The sequence below is a fragment of the Acomys russatus genome, chromosome 20 (genome assembly GCF_903995435.1).
Source record: "Acomys russatus chromosome 20, mAcoRus1.1, whole genome shotgun sequence".
Taxonomy (NCBI): Eukaryota; Metazoa; Chordata; class Mammalia; order Rodentia; family Muridae; genus Acomys; species Acomys russatus.
In genome coordinates this window covers 10,179,983-10,204,193 of record NC_067156.1, presented here as the reverse complement: position 1 = coordinate 10,204,193, position 24,211 = coordinate 10,179,983, and the positions used below count along the sequence as shown (strand labels likewise).

Sequence of the window (24,211 nt, the reverse complement as noted above, 5' to 3'; positions counted from 1 at the left end):
GTATATCCAGATACATTTTCATAAAACTATATTCATCATCTTGGTTTATGCTGAGTACAGTATAAGTCTCTCAAATACATTATGTGGAAGTATAGAGTTTGGCCACAAGAGGATCTTGGTTGGCCCCTGGGCACATTAAATGATAACTGCTCTATATTTTCTGTCCCTGTGACTTGGAGCAGTTCCCTAATAGCTGTTTTCCAGGACTCCTTCTGAGAGCAGCATGGGGAATCTTTCATAGGGGCTTCCTATATCATGGTGCAATATGCCGTAGTTTTGTGCATCACTGGTTATTTCTCAGATTAGGCTTCCCTGGCAGTTCAGCTAATGCCTCACTGATGTGCTGCTCCTCAGTTCATAGTAAGGGCTTCCATGAAGGCCTCTGGGACTGAACTGTTTTCTCTGGGCTCTTCTCTCTTCTCTGATTTTGGACCCAGGGTCTTTGTCCATCTGGTCAACCTGTTAGGAGCCCTGGTAGGATTTCTCTCACCAGTGGTCTGCAACTCTGGTCACAAGGGTGGTGCTTAGCCCAAAATGGCTCTTCACTCATACTTTAGGACCATCCTAATGCTGTTTTCCCATGGGGCAGAGGGATTAGCTTTTAAAGTCTTTGCATTGAATCTGATAGCTGAAGACTGTAGGAGCATGTTGACATTTTTCTCTGTCCATGGTTGGATACAGCAGGCACAGCAATTTGCCAGCTGTTTCCGTCTCTTATCTCTATTCACAACTTTGGGCCAGCTTCCTTCACACAGCAGGAAATGGGCACATCCTGTTCCTCAGATTTGCATTTTGCATCTATGCCCTGGAGAATAACTAAATTGTGATCCCGGATTCCACAAAATCTATGCCTCTTACTGTCTCATGTTGGGTTTGTATTCAGTCTCTCACAACTAAAGCTATTGAGTAGTTTCATGAAATTATTCCCTCTAAGCTCGTGTGTGTGTGTGTGTGTGTGTGTGTGTGTGTGTGTGTGTGAGAGAGAGAGAGAGAGAGAGAGAGAGAGAGAGAGAGAGAGAGAGAGAACACGTTTGTCTTCTATGCATGTATGTATGCACTTCTTTTGTGTGCACATGTGGAGGCCACAGGTTGACACCGGGTACCTGTATAACTTTTCACCTTAATTTTTTGAGACAGAGTCTCTCACTGAACCTGGTGCTGGGTGTTTCAGCTATGCTAGCTGGTCGTCAGCCCCCTGGAATCGGCCTGTTCCACCTGCCTATCCGCAGTGCTGGTTTGGTAGATGTTTGTATGGTTGCTGAGGACCTGAACTCAGATTCTCATGCTTGCACAGTGAGCATTTTATCCATGGGGCCATCTCTCCAGCCCTCTTATCTACTTCATCTCTCTGAAATCTGCCGATAGCAGCTAGCAAAACGAGAAACTGATTGCTCCGCTCTGCAAGTGAGCACAAGCATGTGTTGGATGGAGTGGGATGTGGAGGCAAACGTTTGGTAGTACACTAGGCCAGTTGTTCTTTGTGTGGTGAAACTTGATGACCCTAAAGAAAATGGGCCTAATTTAGCAGTTCCTGGATCCCCAAGGGTGTAGCCTGCAGGTTAAGATGTGACTGACTTAAAGGCTCTTCCAGAAGGAATTGGAATGGGTAAATTTTGGGTTCTGGGTAAAGTGGCAAGGAGTCATTGCTTGCATCCTTCTGCCCTGTACTCAAGCAGCAGTGCATGGATGGTGTGGTGCTGGAAGGCTGGAAGGACTTCTTCTTCCTTGATGTTGGGACTAGCCATGGAGGTGAGAAGGAGCAAGTGCCTCTGGCTGCAGAAGGCCCTGTTGTGTTCGTGCCTAAGGCTAAGAGCCTGCCCGCTACTTTCTGAACTTCTCCTGGGCTATCTTGCAGAGTGTCTGGCTCTGCTATGATGTGCTTTACTCTTATTCTTTCCAGGACGTCGCTTGTAAGTGCTTCTCTGCATTGCAAATTGCAGTCTGCTCCTTACTGGTGACATACTTCATGCTAGAGGCAAAGAAAAAGGCAATATTGGGTTGTAAATTTCTTCTTCTCTCTTTTTTTCCAAGATTATCCTGAAGGCAATAATTCAAGTGACTACCTTGTTCAAACAACAACGTATCTTCCACAAAACTTCACATATTCACCACATCTCCCCTGTCCAGAGAAGCTGCCTTACATGCGTAAGTGTAAACTCATTTCTTTCAACTGAACTGTATACTTGTCATTATAAAATATTAAAAACAACATGGGTTGAGCATGTCATCAGATGTGTCATTATTGTAGATAATAACATTTCTTATATACTGCATGTTTTTCCTTTTTTTTATTTTTAATTTTGGAGGAGCAGTGAACACTGTTTTTGAGGATGGATGATTGACGAGCTGAAAAAAAAAATAACGAAAGAAAAAAAGATTATGAGGTGGGGCGTGGTGGAACATGGCTTTAATCCCAGTACTTGGGAGGCAGAGTCAGGTGGATCTCTGTGAGTTCGAGGCCAGTGCCAGTCTGGTCTACAAAGTGAGTCCAGGGCAGGCAGGGCTACATAGAGAAACTCTGTCTTGAGCCCCTCCCCTCCCCCACACCCCGCTTCAAAAAAAAAAAAAAAAAAAAAAAAAAAAAAAAAAAAAGAAAAGAAAAGAGAAAGAAAGAAAAAAAGATTATCAGAAATACCTGTATTTCTCTCATCCAGATTTTAAAATGAATGCTTTGATTTGACCTAACTTTTAATTTCTCTTAATGCAGATTTAAAGAGACTATCTAATGTGTTTTTTCTCTGGATGTGTTAGAACAATATAGAGTACACCAAAGTCTCTCTTCCTCGCCTGCAAGCTAGTTCCCTATTCCTCCCTCAGAAATTACCTGAGGTCTGTTTGACATGTGTACAGAGAGATTTTTATAAACTTACTTCTGCATAGATAAGTGGCGAGAGAAAATACAGAGTTTCAAAGGCTTTAAGAATATTCCTACTCAAGAAGCTATCTCCAATTGATGAAAAATGAGTTTCTCCAACGAGTACGCAGACCACTCTTTTATTTTATTTTATTTTCATATGGACTTTATTTATATTAAACTACATACAATAAGAACGGTTATGAAACAATCAGGCAAGCCATATGTAAAAGTTACATTCAAAATGTTTAGCTCATTTGTATTTGGCAACCTTGAAGAAAACACTAGCTATCCTATCTAGGTGAGTCTAAAGTTTTGTACCTAAATCATTCTGCCATATCTTGTATTTATCAACTAAAAAAAAGGTCTTTCTAGACCCTAAAACATTTTCTTAAATCCCAAACAACTTAAGCCCAACTGTGGAACTATCTAGTCTTCAGCCCCATCAGAGACTTGAGAAGGAATAAAATTATTACTTAAGTAGAAAGTGTAGGCAAGCAGCTTCCCAAATAAGAGATGACAGAGACAGTTTATTGCTCTGTCAGTCACCCATTCTCTCTCTCTAACATTGGAGCATCATCTACAGCCTCTGTGCCAGTATGTCTGGCAGACCTAATTGTGAAGCAGGAAATATGAAGGACTTGCTTATCCTGTCATGGCAGAGCCTGGCAGTCAACTCAGCCTGTGTCCAAGTCTTGTCCATTTTCGACGTCATAACACAAACAACTCTTAAGGCCAGGCCTGTGCCCAATAGTAGATGGACAACCCAAAACTGAACTTAATGGTATTTTCAGAGGTTTTAAACTTTATTTTATAGTGGTTTGTCTGGGATTTTTCTTTTTTCCTTTGGTTTTTCGAGACAGAGTTTCTCTATGTAGCCTTGGCCGTCCTGGACTCGCTTTGTAGACCAGGCTGGCCTCGAACTCACAGCGATCTGCCTGCCTCTGCCTCCCGAGTGCTGGGATTAAAGGCGTGCGCCACCACGCCCGGCTTTTTTCCTTTTCTTAATCTTACTTTTTTTTTTAACATTATGGTTTTTGATTTTGTGTGTTTTTTTCCTTATGGTGTGTGTGTGTGTGTGTTTGTGTGCGCGCGCGCGCGCATGTTTCCTATGCTTTTTTCCTTGTTTCTTTGTTTTTTTCTTGTTCTGGTTGTTAGTTTTTGTTTTTAAATTAGATTCTTATTTGTTTAATGAGAGAGAGAAAGGAAGGAAGGAAGGAAAAGAGAAAGAAAAGGTATGGATTTGGGTGGGTGGGGAAGACCTGTCAGGAGTAGGCAAGGGGAAACCACGGTCAGACTATATTATATAAAGAAAAATCTGTTTTCAATTAAAAAAAAAAAGGTAAAGAAAGAACCCCACCCTCCCCCCCACCCCTCACCCCCAGTTAGATGGTTGTATAAATTACAGGTCATTCTGTGACCTGAGTTTTTTTAGCTTGTATTTTGAGAATTACCTGGGTTCTTCCATGTGGGTCTGTGCTGTTTCTCAGATCTTCTGTGCAGAATGTCTTTACATAAACATGCCATGTCTTATTTCCCAGTTTTCACCTGATGGACTGCTAGGTGGTTTCTACTCTTTTATCACACAACTGGAAAAAAAAAAAAGAAAGAAAGAAAGAAAGAAAGAAAAAGAAAATGAAAAAAAAAAAAAACCCAAATAAACAAACAAACTGGCATATCTTCCTTATCTAAAGAGCAGCACACCCCGGCCCTTCCTGCTCCCACGTGCAAGTGCCCTTAGGAGTTGATAACCTGGGATTGGCTATTGTACCAGCTGCCTTAGATTTTCCAGATTCACTCAAGTTATTGTAATAAGCAGGACTAATTTCTATCACTTTGAGGTTGATGGACTTTGTGGTCTTTCTAAAAAAAGTATTTTAGCTGTGTTTTGTGGGAGGCCTTATGTACATGTCAGTGCCTGTGTCCATGGAGTTCAGAAGATGGTGTCGTCACCCAGAGCTGGAGTTGGAAAGGAGGTTGGGAGTTTGCCCGGATTCGGATGTTGGGAACTGAACTCCAGCCCTCTGGCAGAGTGAGGAGCATTCTTAACCTGTGAGCCACTTCTCCTCTTTTAAGCTGATCAAACAGTAAAAACAGTGTCCCATTATTTAAGTTTCCCCTTATCTCATGAATAGTTTTTTTTTTTTTTTTTTTTTTTTTTTTTTTCAGGTCTTGGAAGCTCATGGGGCTCTGCCCTTAGTGGCTGTTTGGCCTGTGTTTCTCTGAGGCAGGTGGTGATATTTCTGCAGTGACAGTTGTCAGTTGTGTGTGTTCTCAGTGTCTTCTCACAGTCCCCGGGTTTGCTTTCTAATCCTTCTTAAGAAGTCTCTTATGATGTTCAAATCACAGTTTTTCAAATGCAGCAATCTCTTTAAGACTTTGCTTTCTTTCTTTCTTTCTTTCTTTCTTTCTTTTTTTTTTTTTTTTTAAGAAATCTTTCCTGGGGCTGGAGAGATGGCTCAGAGGTTAAGAGCGCTCACTGACTGCTCTTCCAAAGTCCTGAGTTCAATTCCCAGCAACCACATAGTGGCTCACAACCATCTATAATGAGATCTGGTGTCCTCTTCTCACATGCAGGTGTACATGCAGGCAGAGCACTGTATACATAATAAATAACTAAATATTTAAAAAAAAAAAAAAAGAAAAGAAAACTTTCCTTACCTTGACAACATACACATCTTTGTTTCCTACTAGTTTTTTTTTTTTTTTTTTTTTTTTTTGTTGTTGTTCTTGTATTTTGCGTCCAATGTATAGTAGTGACTCAGGTACTATAATTTAAATACATCTTTTCAAACATCTTATTTTTTTCCCCCAACTTGTGAAGATAAAACACTCCATCAGAAACTACTATTAGCTTGCCACTGCGCTCCACTCCACAATTGTTGGAATAGCTTTCCATTAGTTTGCACCTTGATTTTATGTACTTGAAGAAGATTTAAGTGAATCTCTTATTGACTGCCCATTAACCCTGCGCTCCTTAGCACCTAAGTGTGCTGTTTATGTCTTTGTTGAGGAAGTTTCTCTCTGCCTACCAGAGTTGTGGGTTGGTTTTTAGCTCACTGTTGATAGATGTTGCAAGTGTGTAATACAAAGGGGCACTTTGCTGCATGGCCTTAAGGTGTAGTTTTCTCCGTGGAGGGCACGTTAGAGTCACACTGAAGTTTCCCCAGGGCACCGTGCCCCTCTCCACTCTGTCTCCGTCTCAGTCTCCATAGCGCTAAAGTGTCGCTGGGAATTTCCTCCTTAGAGTTCCAGGGCCCATTTGGCGTTGCTGACAGCCCTTGAGATCCTGACCTGAGAGTCTTGGACCTCACACCACTGGCTATACAATTATAACTGCCAGGGCAGCCTTTATTTTGTTTGAGAACAAACCAGAAGGTTCTGATTTTATTGATCTAAACTGTGCCCTGGAGACGCAAAGCAAACAAGGGAGCACGTGATCCTGATCGTGCTAGCTCTGTGTCCCATGGTAAAAAGTGACCTGAAATAATTCGCTTTCAGCTCTGCATGTTGCTGTACAACGAGAAATGATGAGAAGTGACTCCTGTGGCTTCATCTGTCATGTGTTAGGGCAGCTTTGTTTTTCCAAAAATAAGTGTTTTTGCCTGTGCAATACGGAAGGCACTGGGAAATGTTCCACTGGAGTATTGATTACAGTAATTTCATCTTCATAATTAGCATATGCAGAGAATCATGCTTGTAGGGTATCTTTGTCCTTGGTTTAGTGACCGTTTTCTTCATTAGTGGTTTATGGATACTAATTAAACAGTTTGAAAGTGTCTGCCTGCCAGGCCCTCTCCTACAATCCTACAGTGTCTTGTGAGCCAGCTTCTCCTGCCTGGTGCTTGAGAGAGGGCAGCCTGGCCACTATGGCTCTGCGGCTGCCTCTCCACTGGGGTCTTAAAGCTGCTGCCTCATTTATTCAGCCTGCTCCCCCCCCCCCCCCACCCCAGAGTGTTGCATTGTGTTGGAAAACAGGAAAACCCTGCATTGAAGCTATCTTTTCACAGCAGGCTTCTCCACAGGCCCTAGCTTCAGGCTGAGTGCCAATCTTATATTCAGGGACCCAGGGCCATTTTGACAGAAAATGTCCTAATGCCCAGCCGCGGCTCTGAAGAGGTCCAGTGTAGGGTCTCTGGGGCTAGATGCAGATGCCCTTCCAGTTCGCTTTATCTCTTGGGTCGCCAGAGCTGATGAATCAGGCAACTGATAAAGATTGAAAAGAAGAAAGAGAAAAGGGAGCCCAGGTTTTCTTCTCTAGGGACTAGCTATACTCCGAGGAGGAATACTTAAACTAACCAAAATTTTCCGATGGCTGAGGCTGTAAAAGCGGCTTCTGGCCAGAAACTGCACAGGGTCATAAAAGGAGGCTCTTTGATTTGTAGATAGGCCTCTCTGTGGAGATCTCCAGTAAGCTAATGTAAACTGAGGCTTGGGTAAAAAAAAAGCCCTGAGTTTGCTAACTTATTTGCGAATCTACAGGGAAGTAAAAAAATATGAGAGAGATGGAAAATAAACCACTCACACACACATATATTCAAGAGAAAAAGTGGATGTAGCCAGACATCTTGACTTCAACTGAAGTTAAGCTTCCCAATTTCAGTACCATTTATTGTAGATGACCATACTTATACTTCTGAGAAAAGGGTATTACCTCATAGTCGAAAAACTGCAATTAATCATGAAAACAGATGAATGCTAAAATATAACAGGTTACATGTTTTAAATCTAATCATTTCGTATCTAAGTGTCCATTACATAAGTTCACAGTGAGTTCAGAGTGACAAAGGTCTAAAGGTTACAAGAATATATGACTTATCAATTAGGACGGACCTAACTATACATTATCCAGCTAGCTCTTAGTTCATTATGAGTTCAGGACAATAATTTTATCTGTCTTTCATTCTAAGAAACAGAGTAAATTCAGACATCTCACGGTAGCTTCATCCCAACTTGGGTTCATGCGAAGTTCAAACCAACTTGCCTATATTTATGATGAAATACCAGGATTCCTGGTGCCATCTGGAGTGTGGCTTATCAGCAGCCACAAATCTGCTCCAAGGCTATCCTTAGTGAGGCATCTGGAGGTCCACAAAGGTATTTATTGCAGCGATAAACTCTAAAATTGTTTTAGGAGATCTAAAACAATTTAACTTTTAAAACTATTTGAATCAAATCAGGAAATTCCATAATCAGGGATTAATTCATCTGAACAACAAACAGTATACTCAAACAAGATTCTGTAGAAGTTTGCTCAATCAGAGCTGGTCAATACCCAGAAAGTAACAGTTCACTCCAATGCCAGATGTTTTTTCCTTTTTGGTTCTTCAAGATAGGGTTTCTCTGTGTAACCTTGGCTGTCCTGGGACTCCTTTTGTAGACCAGGCTGGCCTTGAATGCAGTCCTGGCTGTCCTGGCCTCACTTTGTAGACCAAGCTGGCCTTAGACTCACAGTGATCCACCTGCCTCTGCCTCCCTGGGTACTGGGATTAAAGGCATGTGCCACCATGTCCGGCTCTAATGCCAGATTTTAGAGAGATGCAGCAGTGCACAATTGACTGAGTAATCAGAGGTTGGAAGCAGTTCTGGGGCACATCACGGTACAGACCTTTCAAAATACCAGATCCCTTCCAGAGATCTCTCATACCTATGGGACTTTCCCAAATCCAGCGTGTCAGAGGCTGGAAGCAATTCTGGAGGTGTATCACAGTACAGACCTTGCAAAACACCGCATCACCTCCTAGAAAGCCCACACACTTAGTGAGCTCCTTTAACAGGATGGCTTTTGGCAATGTGACTGTGTACAGGTGATATTTCAGAATGGGACTATGAGGGTAACCAATATAGTGGGGCTCCTGCAGAGAGGGTTCTGAGTGAACCAAGAAAGGGGGGAGGGAGGGAGAGAGAGAGAGGGAGAGGGAGAGCGAGAGGGAGAGAGGCCTTTGCTGATCATGTGACTCTGCACAGGGCATCGCCATCTATAATACCTACGAGTGCAGTGCCACCCTCACTATGAAAGAGCAGTACAGAGTGTGACACTCAATGGATATTAATTGGAGTCCTTCCTTCTTTCTCCTAGTTCTTGGACGGAGCCAGACTTTCTTTCTTTTTTCTTTTTATTCTTTATATTTTTATTTTTATTTATTTATTTTTTTTGTTGTTTTTTTGAGACAGGGTTTCTCTGTGTAGCCTTGGCTGTCCTGGACTCGCTTTGTAGACCAGGCTGGCCTTGCCTTCAACTCACAATGATCTGCCTGCCTCTGCCTCTCGAGTGCTGGGATTAAAGGCGTGTGCCACCACACCCGACTGGAACCAGACTTTCTAATGATTGAGGAGATGAGAAGTGGGTGCCATCCTGAAGCTTAAAACAATTCCCTGTGACAACAGAGAGCAGCATTATGTGATGAGTGAGTGTAAATGCTCTCAGTATTCAACACCACTGGCTACGATGCTTTCCCAAGGTGTAGTTGGATGCCACCCAAAGACAGGTAATGTGAAGTAACGTGGGTGTGCTTGGTTGTGGGAGTATTAGTTTTTCTGGATTCTTCCCTAGTGTAGCTGTGGCATGGCCAGCTCCACATTTCCATAATGTAGAGTCTGAATTTCAGCAGCATTTGGTATTCAATAGTGGCCAGTCACACTAGAGTCTGTCTTAGCGCATGTTGCGTGTATGAAGGGGGCGAGTGACTCTTTCATTGCTGATAATATTTATAGGCTCTCTAGAGGGCACATGCACTGCCAGTCTTGTTGAGTCTATGCGATAGCCAAGCGAAACAGAAATGTGTTCTCATCCAGAGCGTAAACATGAGTGCCGAGCATGGGCATTTTGGTTTGGATTTTTCTGGATGAGGTAGAGACGGAAAATGCCAGTTGTGCACGATGCATAACAATGAAGACAGACTAACTTTCTGCCCGGTGGTCTTCTTGACATCCAAATAGGATACACTTGCAGTGACTTTTCCTTATCCTGTCCTTGCCCTGATAGTCCCCATAGTTACAAACCTTATGAATGCAGGAATGTTTTCAAGGTGAATTTTAATAAGTGAATTGAAATTCAGCAAAGAGGGAAAAGTAAATAAACTTGAGAAGAGCCTGCACACTGCTTAGCATGACCAACTGTCATGTTATGTGAATGTCTGCTGTAAAGACAGGCGGGGGAGCCTTTCAGAGTGAACAAGAGGAGTCCGCAGCCGGCCTGCAAGCCCAGGTGTGTACAGGGGTTCTCAGAGAAAGGGCGCAGCTAGTGTGAGCCTGCAGAAGTGGCCAGGAGCAGGCGGCACCCAGAAATATGCAGTCTTCTGCTCTCAAGGTGAGGTATGAGGCAGAGCGGAGAGGTACTGGGGCAGCTGCGGAGCTGGCTCTCCAAGCAGTTCAGCACAAAGCTAAAAGAGAAGCACCGTGGGGCTGAGGGGCAGCTTATGCGTTCGTGCAGTGGGGCGGGCAGCTCCAGCTGGAGGGGGACTGCAAGTGAGACACACTGAAGGTGAGCCTGGAGGAGGGTCTGTGTATAGGGCTCCCTCAGACATCTGTGAGACAGCTTTGGGAGTGGGTGCTGGGTCCCGTGCTCACATGCAACGGGTTGAGCATGAGTCTGCGGGTTTCTTTTAAGTCAGAACACAAATTTCAAAGGGTATCTGGGCGGTTGGTGGTGCACGCCTTTAATCCCAGTACTTGGGTGGCAGAGGCAGGTGGATGGCTGTGAGTTCAAGGCCAGCCTGGTTTACAAAGGGAGTCCAGGACAGTCAAAGCTACACAGAGAAACTCTGTCTCGGAAAACCAAAAAGAAAAAAAAGAAGAGAAAAGAAAAGCTAATTTCAAAGGGTGACGGAATCGGAGTAGAGGGAGTTGACCATTGCTGTTGGGGAGTGAGGCCATTGGAGGTGGGCAGATGAACGTCGGACTTGGTGCCTTCTTCACAAAGGTTGCTCAGATGAGAATTTCAGAGAGATTCAGGAGAGGCCAAGTCAGAGTCACTAGTGACGGATGTAACACCCTTGACCAGATGTCACATTTGCCTAAAGGATGTCTGACTTGGTGACCCTTTACTGAAGCAAACAACTCAGATAGACATCACCAGTAGAAATGGGGACATTCATGGGCTAGCTGGGCATATTTTATTGGACGTGCAGGAGAAAGAATTAAGTTGAAGTCTGAATTTTGTGAGAGGAGGTGAGACAGAAAGAAAAAGGCTTAGGGTGGGGCTCGAGGGGCCCTGCAATTAGCGGGTAAGAGTTGACTAATGCAAGGGGAAGCTAGAAAGCACACAGGGAAGTTGGAACAGCCAGGGATCAATTGTTCCCCGGGGGAGCAGGTGGAATGAGGAACTGTGCAGAGGCCACTGAGGACAAGTGGGAGACCCATGCAGACGACCAGAAGGGAGTCATGCCTGGGAAGTGAGTCAGGTTTACAAACCTGGATGATTTAAAAGATACAAGTTTAGTGGGGTAGAGAAGGAGAGCGGCGGTGCAGAATCTTACAGGTGGGCTCCTAGAAAGACCACGAGAGATAGCCATGGGTGTGTTTTGACCATTACAAAAGGAAAAGGGAGCGGGGCATGGTGGTGCATGCCTTTAATCCCAGCACTCGGGAGGCAGAGGCTGGTGGGTCGCTGTGAGTTCGAGGACAGCCTGGTCTACAAAGCAAGTCCAGGACAGCCAAGGCTACACAGAGAAACCCTGTCTTGAAAAACCAAAACAAACAAACAAACAAAAAAACACCAAACCAAACAAACAAAACAAAAACCAAACAAACAAACAAAAAAAAAAAAAAAAAAAAGGAAAAGAAAAGGGAGAAGAGAGTGGGGAGATATTGGAGAGAGTGGTAAATGGGCGTCTGTAGAGAAAGGGAAGGGGAACAGGACTAGTCTCAGATGGGCGAGCTAGCTGTGGGGAGCAGGGAGGCTGGTCCCCCAGTCCACATGGAGCACTGCCCCTGTGGGGATGAGTCCGGAGAGTTAAAGGCCTTGGTTCCATGGTGTTTGTATATGTGTGAGACAGAGTGGGTGGGGAGAAGTGGGAAGAGGAGGCAAGAGGGGAAGGTTGGAGAGAGGAGGAGGGAGGGAAAAAGGGAGAGAGAGGTGGGGGTGGGGTGGGGGTGGGAGTGTACAAGAGAACAGAGAACAAAGAAGGACCAAGTGCCCTGAAAGGGAGGAGCAGAATAGGAAGTAGAGTCAGCTAATCACTAACTAAAGGGTGACTCACCAGTTAGCCAAGAAAACTGCCAGTGCCCTCGCTGGGCGACCCTTGTTTGTGCCCAAAGCTGGATGTGTTGGAGGCAGTAGATGAGGTACTGTCTTCTAAATATGAAATATGTGCCACAACAGATATGATATGGAAAGTTTATTATAGTGGGAAGAGGGAGAGAGAGAGAGAGAGAGAGAGGGGAAGAGAGAGGCAGAGGTATAAGAGGGCAAGAGGTAAGAGGGAGAAGAGGTGGGTTTGTCCTTTTATATATTAGGTAGCTGGCCTGCCTTGTGGCAGCAAGTAATGACATCATAGGTTGCTAGGCAGACTGGGACCAGTATGCTAACATTGTCACCTGTGATTTTCCTCAGTGGTTTGTGTTAGGTGGAGAATTCAGGCACACAGTCATTGCTTCCAGGTCAGATTTGAGTCAGGGTTGGCGGTCCAGAAAGGGAGGAGAAACAGGTGTTGGCGAGGGTGTGGGTACTGTGACAGGATGCAGGCCATCGACTATGTTTTCCTGAATGTGGTGCAGGGGTGACAGCTGCCAGAATTAGCTGGGGTGTTTGTTCAAACATGCACTTCCAACAGCCTAAACAGCTCAGATCTCTAAGCAAAGGTCTGGGTTCTTTGTTGCAAATCATCTTGTATGTGGTTTAGGAAGACAGAGTCAGCACTCGGGAGGCAGAGGCAGCTGAGTCTCTGTGAGTTCGAGGCCAGCCTGCCTTACAAAGAGAGTTCCAGGACAGCCAGCCAGGGCTACACAGAGAAGCCTGTCTCAAAAAAAAAAAAAAAAACCAAAGAAAGAGAAGGAGAAGGAGGAGATGAAGAAGAAGAAGAAGAAGAAGAAGAAGAAGAAGAAGAAGAAGAAGAAGAAGAAGAAGAAGAAGAAGAAGAAGAAGAAGAAGAAATCGTCTCTGAGAAACCTCGGTAGACAGGTTGAAAGATTGAGTAACATGAACAAAACCCAGCCCATGCTGCAAAGTGCCTCTTGGCTCCTTTTGGCAGAGTTCGCAATTCCCCTCAGTCACGTCACACAAAGCTCTGGAGATAGAATCGCCATTGCTAGGTGTCCCCAAGCCATCACATTTACCTCAAGGCATTTGCTGTATGCCCTGTCTTTATACTGTTTATTATTTTCCTGTCTTTTGTGGTCATGTGACTGTCCTTTCCTGCTTGAGATGCTGAGAGTTGAATTCTAAATTCTCCCTTTGGGAGGTCGGACACAGCAGCAGAAAATACACACAGGAGAGCTGGTCGCCACAGACATGACCTGTGGACATCACTTGACACAGAAGTGTTGACAGTGGAGTCAAAAAACATACATTTTAAACAAGAACACCCCCTGGGCTGGCAAACCTATTGATGAGGCTACAGAGGTGATATCAAAACCGAACAAAGAAGACACTACCACCAAGAGGCTATGGAAGGAACTTCCAGAAAGGGACAGAGTCAGGTGAGAAAAAAGGAGTTACCCTGGAGGGTGCTATTCAAGTCAGAGCCAGACTGTTCCCCAGGGTGTGCAGGGACAGGAGTCACCTGACAAGGAATGGAGCTACGAGGGAAAAGGTGATGTGTGGCTGCTGTTGTAAACCGTAAAGTGTTGAATTTGTGGCACAAGGAAATAGACAATCTGGAGAGGACAGGTAGAAATGTGTGAATACCTTCTTTGTGCTTGGCTTCAGGGTCATGGACTTGGCAATGTGACCTTGCGGTTTATGTAATCTGAAAGCAAGAGAAGTGTTTCTGTGTGTCAAGGAGTGAATGGTGCTGATAATTTATACATATCACCGAGGCACAGTGCATGGGGGATTTCTCGGCATGTGAGTGTCTCCGGGAAGCACATTTGAAAAGGCAGAAGCAGACGATTTCTTGATTTCGTTTGTCTAGTGGCTTGCGGGGACAAGAAAGAAGTATTGCATTTAACGCAAACATTGTACCCTGTGTCAAAACAAAAAGGAATGGGCGAGTGCCTGTCCCGGAAGCAAGGAGAGTGAAGCAGTGTTGGCAGGTTTTGTCTTTGAAGGGGATTGTCAAGTTTTTTTTTTTTTAAGTTATTATTATTTATTGTTGGGGAAGAACGTGGGACCTCCTAGGAATCCCCAGAGTTCCCAGGTTGGGAACAGAAGCAGTAAAGGTTGCAGGAGGCTCAGTTCCTTGCTTCTTGTTAGTTGTTTAGAACAAGTCAAGGAAAACAACAAGTAGGGGTGTGTATGTGTGTGTGGGGGGGGGGGGGGGTGAGTGCTAAGAACCAACTGTGTACCGCTTAAAATAAGAGACAAGGGCCTGGGAAGTTATGAGGTCTGTTAGCCTGGGTCATTTACGAATGGAATATCTTTGGTACAAATGTCTTTTAAAGATGTTTTGGTAGCAGGCAGTCGGTGGTGGTGCATGCCTTTACTTCCAGCTCTTGGGAGGCAGAGGCCGCAGAGTGAGTTCCAGGACAGCCAGGGTTACCCTGTCTCAAACAATACCAACCAACCAACCAACCAAAAAACACTCAACGAAAACAAACAAAAAGAAAGGAAAAGATGTATTGTAGCACCTTGTGGAGTCAGAGAACACAAAAGCAAGTAAGAAAGGAGACAGGATGCAACAGCTTTACTGCCACCATCCATCATGCGTCCATCCATCTATCCACCTACCCACCTATCCATCTGCCCACTACAAATCTGTCTATCCATCCAGACCCTACACCCATCTACACATCCACTCACCCACCCCTCACCCCTCTACCCATCCACCCCCACTCTTCTACACATCCATCCACCCATCCATCCACCCATCCATCCACCTACCCAGGATCCATTTATCCATGTCAAAGGTACTGCACTTAGCATTAGGATTTGTAACTGAAAACCACTGTTTTATGCTTAGAAAGCTCTTGTTTGGTCATTTCAAGAATAGCTGAGTAAGAAAACATTTGTTAAAACAGAAGTTAAGGGAATTTTAGAAGTCAGAGAGTCTGTGTATGGCGTTTGATGGGGTGCTGCTGTTGGCCTCAAAGAGAACAGACAGTAGGCGAACGATGGCAGCTTTAGTCACATTCGGCTACAGAGATAGACTGTGAGGTTATGGGAGCGGGGACATACTTCTCATCTGAAAGGAACATTCTTGGGAGTCCTTCACACTGTCACTAGAGCTGTGGACAGAGTATATTTGAAACCTTGGGGGCAAAACAGCCACAAAGACCAAAAAAAAAAAAAAAAAAAAAAAAAAAAATTCAGGAATTAAGTTTCTTACACCGAAAAACTGATAGAGGCCCCTGTGTGAGTGATGACATCATTTCAAACTGTTGGTTTATAGGGAAAGATCTCATGGCCTACAGATTAGAATTCTTATATTTTGCTTGAGTTGTAAGCTTGGGTAATTCACATGGATTGAATGCTTGTGATTCTGAGAATTATATTTAACGGAAAGGGGCGGGGAGTCCTGAATCACGCCCAGGGATATGTATAATCTGCCTCACCAGTCTTTCTTTTTGGTCCTTGAGAACCTAACAGACCCTAGGCCCAGACAGGAGGCGTTGTTTCGTGTGTGTGTGTGTGTGTGTGTGTGTGTGTGTGTGTGTGTGTGTGTGTGTGTGATGTGTGCGCATCCTGAATCACGCCCAGGGATATGTATAATCTGCCTCACCAGTCTTTCTTTTTGGTCCTTGAGAACCTAACAGACCCTAGGCCCAGACAGGAGGCGTTGTTTCGTGTGTGTGTGTGTGGGGGGGGTGCGCATGTTCAGGAGGCTGGGGTCTTGGTCAGCAGGGGTGCAGCTACATCATTCTCATGCGTAACAGCAGTCCTTGGGCTTGTGGGCATGGCTGCAAGGCTGACAGGTAGGGCTAGGAATCCACCCTTGCCCTTTGCCCTCTAGGTATCTGGCAGAGCCTCCAGATACAGGTGCTCTCTGCTTTCTGACTCTAGCCCCGACCTCTGACCTCCGAAGGGTGAAATACATTGTATTCGTTTGCTGATTGGTTCCACTTCTATATAAGGGCAAGTGGATTTTAGTGGATATATTTATTTATTGACCTTTAAATCTTTAACAGGAGGCAGAATGCACTTATTGTCAGTAGAAGATAAGGGTTTTAGCACCAATAGGTGAAGGTGCTAGTCTGTGGGGAGCCCTGTACATGCCCTGCTAATAAACTCAAGGGCTGGCTGGCCTGCCTGGTGATTTACTGTATACTTGAGATGTGCATGTTCTCCTGCCTCTTTTACAGTGGGTGGCTTTCAAATGCTTTTGTGAAGCACTGAGACTCTTTGTAGGGGCCGGCTGTCACACTAGAAGTGGAAGTGGCTTTCCTTAGGGCCCGGAGGACCCACACCCCAGAATGGCGCTGCTGCTGCTGCTGCTGCTGCTGCTGCTGCTGCTGCTGCTGCTGGCAGGGTGGCTTCATGTCACTGGGTCATCTCTGCCCTTCAGAACAAAGTGATAGGATTGCAGAGCAAAGAGCAATGGGTTGCTGATGAGGAAAGCAGCCAGAGGGAAGATGAAGAAGGGTGCCTCGGCTATCAGGCATCTTCCAACCAGCCAGCAGGAGCCCATAAGGCCTGACTCCTGATTTAATGGAACACATGCATTGGAGATGGAAATTAAACCGCAAAGGGTGCTGGGCAAACTGACGATGGTAATTACAGCTGCTGAGCTGAGAAAGCTGGAGAGAGGACAAAAAGTTGTTCAACAGTGCAAGAACACAAACTTCTATTACTTATGCAAGCTGCTTATAATTTAGCCTGATTACTACCATCATTTTAGTAAGGTGCTTGCTTTAGAATGCACCCGATTTGTTTGTGCGATTTTTATTTGGTGAGTGTTAAATTCTGTGGTTTTTTTTTTTTTTTTTTTTTTTGTTATTTTGTTTTGTTTTGTTTTTGTGACCAACTCTTGGTATTTTATGGCTGATATCAACTGTTTCTCTTACCTTTTTGACTCACCTTCCTCTCTGAGTTCATAGGCCTCATTCTGTTTTATGTGCAGAAATTTGACTGTTTTAAGATCAGCTGCTTTGCATATTTTGCCTCACCAAAGGGTGGGTATTTGTTTGTAAATGCATCAGTAGAACAGGCTGGCGCCAGAAGATGGATTTTCCTCCCTAGCTCCCTCTGGGAAGCATAGTCACTTACATCTACAAACACTGCTCTGTAGTGTGTGTGTGAGTGCGGCATACAGTGTCTGCCCAGACTCCTTCTTCAGCTGAGGTGGCATAGAAGGGAAGGGGATGTCTGGGGAGGAACCAAGTGTTTCCTGTGTACGAATCTCTAAGGACTCAGAACCATCAAAGCCTGTTGGTTTATCCTTTCTGAGATGAGGAAGTTACAAGAAAGAATTGAACTGGAGGGCACTGCAGACCAATTTGTACCTATTTTGGATGTTGGCAGCTGTCAGGTTAGGGGACTGCTAAAAGATGACCTGTGACCCGTCATTCCGGCTTTCACTGGAGATGTTGAGGGGTGGGCTTTAGTGAGGGGCGGCTTTATGGTTCTGGTGGGGACTGAGAAGCTGCCAGCTCTTGGTGCACAGTTTGACTAGATGAACAGAGATTCGTTCTCATTTCAGAGGTGAAGCTGTGAGTGTTATGTTGGAGAGTCGGGGCTTGGTACCCCAAGAACGACTTAGAGATCCCTGGTGGTTCAGCTTTGTGTACTTAGGGCCCGGTGCATGACAGGCACTCATAATAAATCTGATGGCTGTATATGCAAATTCCTTTCCTTAAAAACTGCTGGGGGGGGGGGCGGCCCAGGCAGTGCTGGTATACACCTTTAATCCCAGCACTTGGGAGGCAGGGGCAGGCGAATCTCTGTGAGTTCGAGGCCAGCCTGGACTACAGAGCGAATTCCAGGACGGCCAGAGCTGTTACACAGAGAAACCGTGTCTCAAAAAAACAAAACAAGCAAGCAGAACTGCTGGAGGTGGGGGGACCAGAAAGATAGTTTAGCAATTTTATTGTTTTTCTTCCTATGAGCCCAAGTTTGTTTCCCAGCACTCAGTTAACGTAGTTCACAACAGGGGGATAGCGCGCGCAGATTGCAACTAAAACTCAGCTTGGTCAATTTGGCAAGACTGGTTCACAATTAAAACAAACAAGCAAACAACCAACCAATCAACAACGAAAACAGTCTCACACACAGAGATATAGCTCAGTGATAGGATACTTGCCTAACATGTAATGTCCTAGATTCAATCACCTGCCAAACCCAACATCCCAACCCGTGGGAGGTCAAAGCTAGCTTCGGCTTCTACTTATTGAGACTCCGTCTCTATCTTCAATAACAAAGAAGTTGGTAAATGGAGGTCAGCTCCGTAGCAGTACCTACACAAGCAGGGAGGTGACACCACAGAGACATCTGTGGTGAGCCCCGGCCCTTGACTGTTGGGAGGAAAAGTGCTTCAGGAGTAGCCAGAGTGAAGTAAAGATGCTTAGACAGAGGCATACAGGAGAAGGAGATCACACCCCAAAGACAGGGGTGTGGGCAGGAGCCAGAGTCTCCCATAAGTGTGTTTAGATGGTTGTGTATATGATCATGTGGTTTTGAAAGTTACAGTGTTCAAAGGATGTAATTTACAGTAAGGTTTAAACAGAGTGGATAAGCTGAGGAAAGTTTAAAAACACGTGAGCTGGTTTGTTTATCTTAAGGAATGTTGTTGTTGTTGTTGTTTAAAAAAAAAAAGTAAAGTGGTCTCCTGAGGCGTACTGTTTGTTTGGGGGTGCAGATGCTCACAGACTCCAGCTCCAGCCCAAGCAAGCAGCACTTGCTGTTTTCTTTCTTTCTTTTTTTCTTTTTGGTTTTTCGAGACAAGGTTTCTCTGTGTATCCTTGGCTGTCCTGGACTCGCTTTGTAGTCCAGGCTGGCCTTGAACTCACAGCGATCCACCTGCCTCTGCCTCCCAAGTGCTGGGATTAAAGGTGTGGGCCACCACCGCCCTGCCCCATTTGCTGTTTTCAGCACCCTTTGGGAAGCTACGCACTGTCTTTGTAAGAAGTGTGATTTTTTTTCTTTTTTTTTTATTATTAGTATTAATTTATTCTTGTTACATCTCAATGGTTATCCCATCCCTTGTGTCCTTCCATTCTTCCCTCCCTCCCCTTTTCCCCTTATTCCCCTCCCCTATGACTGTTCCTGAGGGGGATTACCTCCCCCTGTATATGCTCATAGGGTATCAAGTCTCTTCTTGGTAACCTGCTGTCCTTCCTCTGAGTGCCACCAGGTCTCCCCCTCCAGGGGACATGGTCAAATGTGAGGCACCAGAGTACGTGTGAAAGTCATACCCCACTCTCCACTCAACTGTGGAGAATGGTCTGTCCATTGGCTAGATCTGGGTAGGGGTTTAAAGTTTACCGCCTGTATTGTCCTTGGCTGGTGCCTTAGTTTGAGCGGGACCCCTGGGAGAAGTGTGATTTTTATCAGTTATGTTGCACATTCTGGGTTGTCAGCCAGTAAGAAATGCAAAATAGATAGGACAAGAGTCTTATTTCCCTTTCTATGTGTTGTTAAATTTTCTTTTTCTCTCCCACCTCAGTACCTTATGTGGGGCCCTGTGTTCGTTTGCTGGGGGCTGGAGGGTGAGGAGGAACGTCAGTAAATAATAGTGGTGGCATCCAGTATTCCTGAGTATATCTAGTGTCGCTCTTGTCCCCTGTGCTTCCCACAGGTGAAGGTTCTTTCACGGTCTGTGGAGAATTGATTTCAGGACTTTCTGCTCAGAGTGCTCAAGTCCATGGATGCCTCAGTCCCTTACATAAAATGTTGTCGAATTTGCATGTAACCAGTGCATGGCCTCGCACGTGGGTTTCTGTCACCTCTAGATTGTTATAGAATCTAATAAATATAGGTATCATGTGTGTCATTTGTTTAGGGAATAATGACATGAAAAAAAGTCCACATGACTTTCTTTTTTCTCCCAAATGTTTTTTTAACTTTTATTGAATGTCTATGATTTACATGTCATGCACCAAAATCCCTCTCTTCCGCCCATGTAAAATAAAACAAACAGACAAACAAACAAACAAACAAAAAACTTGTCACAGAAGTTGTAGTGTATCATGCAGTATAGCATTTTGTCCACATATGTTTATTTTTAAATGTTCATTGCTAAGAGTCATGGGTCTGGTTTGAGGCCTACACTATCATTACTGGATCCTCACTGGGACTGCTGTTGGATATCCTGTTGTTGCTGTGTGTCAAGGAGATTCTTAATCTTTGAATCTGCAGGTCCAGCCCTTTCATGTGTTCCAGCAGGTCATACATGGGGTAGATGTTGGGGTAAGAGCCCTGGATCAGGGCCCACTTCCTTGTCCTCAGGGTAGGGCCCATTCTCTCGCTCCTGTGTCATCATGGCAGGGTCTGCTCTCCCGCTACCATGTCTTCATGGCAGGGCCTGCTCTCCTGCTCCCGTGTCCTTGGAGCAGGGCCAGCTCTCCTGCTTCTGTGTCCTCAGGTCAGGGCCGGCTCTCCGGATCCAATGTCTCCAGGGCTGTCTCACCTGCTCCCGCATCCTCAGGGCCAGCTCTTCTATTCTTGTGTTCTCAGGGTCAGCTCTCCTGCTCCCATTCAGTTTGCCAGATTGTTGCTGGCCATCAAAGCCTGGATGGCCTCCTATTCCTGTGGGCACTGGATCTTGTGGGCCATCAATCAGGTGGCAAGTGGAGGCCCCTCAAAGTCTTCATTGAGTATCTCACAGAAACCATTGATGTTGGCTCAGCTCAGCTTCTTGTCCAGGGAACTTGTGGCTCAGTTGATTTGTGCCTCCCAAGCCTCTGGTTTCATCCTGTGCTCCATCTGCCATGAGCCTCTGCCTCGGTGCTGCCCTTGTATCCACCTCTGCATCATCCAGGTCTCGGCACTGGGCATGGCCCTGGTCAGTGAGAGGAGGTCCATGAGGCCTGTGGGTGTGGGCGGTGCAGTCCTCCCTCAGGCTTGACTCAAACAGCACCCCCTCCTCAAATGCCATCTCCTTAGCCCGCACTGTACCAGGCTGCAACCCAAAAAGCAGCAGTAGCTCAGGGTCCCTGGGAGCTCACCAGAGCATGGTCCTATGGTCCTGTGGCAGGAGAGCATGGGCGACAACCCACATGACAGGATTTCCTTCTTTCTGGGAAACACCAACACTGTGTTTTGGAGCTCTCAGTATGGTCCTTTGGTGGCTGTGCAGCCACTGTTGTTCTGGGGACCAGGCACAGTGTGCGATCGACGCCATCTTGGATGATCTCAGCTTGGGTTTTTCTAATACATTGCTGCGCTACGTGTTTCCTCCCAATCAGGCCGCTCTCGGGGGGTGGGGGTGGGGTGAACATTTCTATGTAGCTCTTGAACATAATCATCCTCCTCAGAATGCATTGAGGAGGACCTCATCTTTTGAACCCCGTGGACCCGCACCCACCCCCAAATGTTTTTTGATCTGAGGTCCGTTATATCTGCGTCTGGGAAGCCTGCTGCTACTGTAGGACTTTGATTCAAATGGTTGCAACCACTTTGGAGGGCAGCATCACCACATCTGTCTACAGAAGAGGCAGCCAAGGCCAAGAAAGAACACTGTCCCCAGTAGGTTCTAGCATCCCGGTCCCTGCTGGTCGCTCATTTAACTTTTCACACTTGTGTCCCATCTGTTCAAAGAATAGAGGCTTAAAACAGTTTTTAGGGGCCAGGGAGATGGATGATCTGGAGAATACGTGCCTCCCAAGCACAAGGACCCGAGTTCAAGTCACCAGAACTCAACTAAAAAGCCAGATGTGTTGGTACATGCATGCCGTCCCTGAGATGGGGAAATGAGGGGCGGGCGGGTCCCTGTAAGCGTGTTGCTGATCTAGCCTATTTGGCAGTGTTCTAGGCCAGTGAAAGAACCTGACTTAAACAAAAGGAGGAAGATACCCAAGGACCGAGACCAGAGGAGGTTATCCTCTGACCGCTACAGTCATGTGCACACATCCATGGAACACACAGTTGAAAATACTTTATTAGTTGTGGGGTTGTAAAGGTGTGCTAGGTTAGAATGTGGTTTAGCATTTCCCAAATATTGTGTATCTATATCTATCTATCTATCTATCTATCTATCTATCTATCTATCTATGTGTTTACGTAAAAGCAGAAGCTAAGGAATCTCATTTTCTTCAGCCATTGTGCCAAATGTATTGGGGGTAGCCATACAAGTTACATCTAAAAGCAAAAGGCACTGCCGAGTGTTAACTACATGGTGACAACAGCAATAACCCATACTGTCCATCAGTCTGTGAGTGATGTTAATCCCTCATGCGGTTTGAGGCAAATCAGTAAATAATAAAGAAATTGAAAATAAATAAAACAGTTCTTCGTGTGTTTTGACTTGCAGGGGGATTCCTCAGTGTCAATGTGAGCGAAATCAGTTTTGATGAAGTTCACCAGCTTTTCTCCAAGGACTCAGAGATTGGGCCAGGAGGCCACTGGAGGCCCAAGGATTGTAAGCCCAGGTGGAAGGTGAGGTGGTTTTCTTCAATGACTGTGTGACAGTGCATAAGCATTTGGGGACAAGAATGTACTTGGTTCAAAGTGAAAGCATTAAAATGTATGCATCTAGCGCACAGACATCTATAGTGTCAGTATGGCTGGTGCTGCTATTTTGAAGGCTGTAAATCCTCTTGTACATGCCCAGAATGTGTGCGCATGCCCAGAGTGTGTGTGCGTGTGTTCAGGCCTTCAGGGTTTCTGGTAAAGAAATGAGGAAGAATGGATTTTTTGTTTGTTTGTTTGTTTTTGGGTTCCGCCTTGTTCAGACGAGAGGCCATGAGTCATCTGTCTCCTGCAGACATATCCCACCAGGAGCTGAGAACTCACAGGAAGGATGCTAATGTCCTTATTTCAGTTGGGTCCAGTACTGGGCCTGTCAGGCTGTTTCTTTGTCAGTCACCAGAGGCTTCTCAGGGGTCATGGTGGCCCTTGAAAGGGAGGTTTTGAGCTCTTCGCTTGGTTTTCAGAATGCAGAGCACAGGTGCTTGACAGAATTCAACATTCTATTTAATGTTTTGTTTGAAAAACTGTGAGTCAGCGTCTTGTGTGCTAAAACGAACAGACAGAGAAAACTGGCTGGACATTGCCTCCAATGCTATGAAGCTGGCCCTAAAAGAACTTCTGGGGACTGACACTGTGCACCTGAAATGAAAACCAGGAGTCATTAAATCAGGTGTTATGTCCTCAAGGGTTATGATGTGACGTCATCCTGGAAGTAGTCCTTTTAAAAAAATACCAGTGTTCTAACATATTTGTGTGTTAGTATCAAAAAAATCTCCAGTGGAGAGGAGAATTATAATTTGCTGTTCTCAGCTTCTGAGTTATTAGAATAGCAGTCTTCCAGTGTTAGAGAGTCCAGAACTCTGGGGATATTCTTGATACAGCAGGCTTGAGAGGCAGGTTCCCTATAGGTCCCACCCTGTGGAGGCAGGTTTTCTACAGGTCGGGCATCCTGTGGGAGGCAGATTTCCTACAGGTCGGGCATCCTCTGGGAGGCAGGTGTGCTTCCACAGGGGAACTGGAGAGGGACAGATTACTGCTTCTCAGGTGATTACCTGCGATGTTGGCTTTCCATGCAGGGTTCACATGAGTTCTTCAACAGCTGGTCTCAACCTGCAGGCTGAGGCTTGATGATGCCGTACTAATTAGAGGCTTAAATGTCCTCATCTCACCCAAGGTCCCTCAGGGATGGATGAGCCACCTGTTTCCGCCTACATGAGATGTTAACTGACACATGCCAATTCTTGAACAAACTCATCAGACATGAGTCTCATAGATGGTACAGATAAGACCTGTCCCCTCCCTTCCTTATCAGTCTGAAATTTGTTCCCGTCCGCAGTGGAAATGCAGAAGAGGAGGAAGGGCAGGCTAAAACACAGTAGTGAGAGCACAGTAGCTCACACTTGCTTCTGTCTAATTCAGTGGCAACAGCTAGCTGGGCTCTGAACCAACCTGATCTAAAGCTGTGCCATGCTGGTGTGTGTAGGTGCTGGTGTGATTCTGCGTGTCAGAGGGGGGCAGGAACTTTCTGGACAAAGTCTATGTGGCAAGCATTTGCTCAATTGTCTCTCATAGTGTACTTAAGAGGAAATAAACAAAGGGGGAAAGTATGCAAATAATTCAGCAAGGTTCTTGCTTTTGAAATGGGAAGTAACCAAGTGGTGTAATTTTTTTCTTGAACAAGAAGTAGTGAGGAAGCA

The 24,211-nt window shown here is 45.4% G+C and overlaps 1 protein-coding gene across 1 annotated transcript in view; it reads left to right on the top strand.

Moving 5' to 3' along the window:
• Positions 1-24,211, top strand: part of B4galt6 (beta-1,4-galactosyltransferase 6) — a 64,660-nt gene that overhangs the window by 25,871 nt on the left and 14,578 nt on the right. Inside the window, exons 3-4 of the mRNA XM_051163158.1 lie at positions 2,032-2,145; positions 22,357-22,481. Of these exons, the coding sequence (XP_051019115.1) occupies positions 2,032-2,145; positions 22,357-22,481 (239 nt within the window). The remainder of the gene's footprint in view (positions 1-2,031; positions 2,146-22,356; positions 22,482-24,211) is intronic.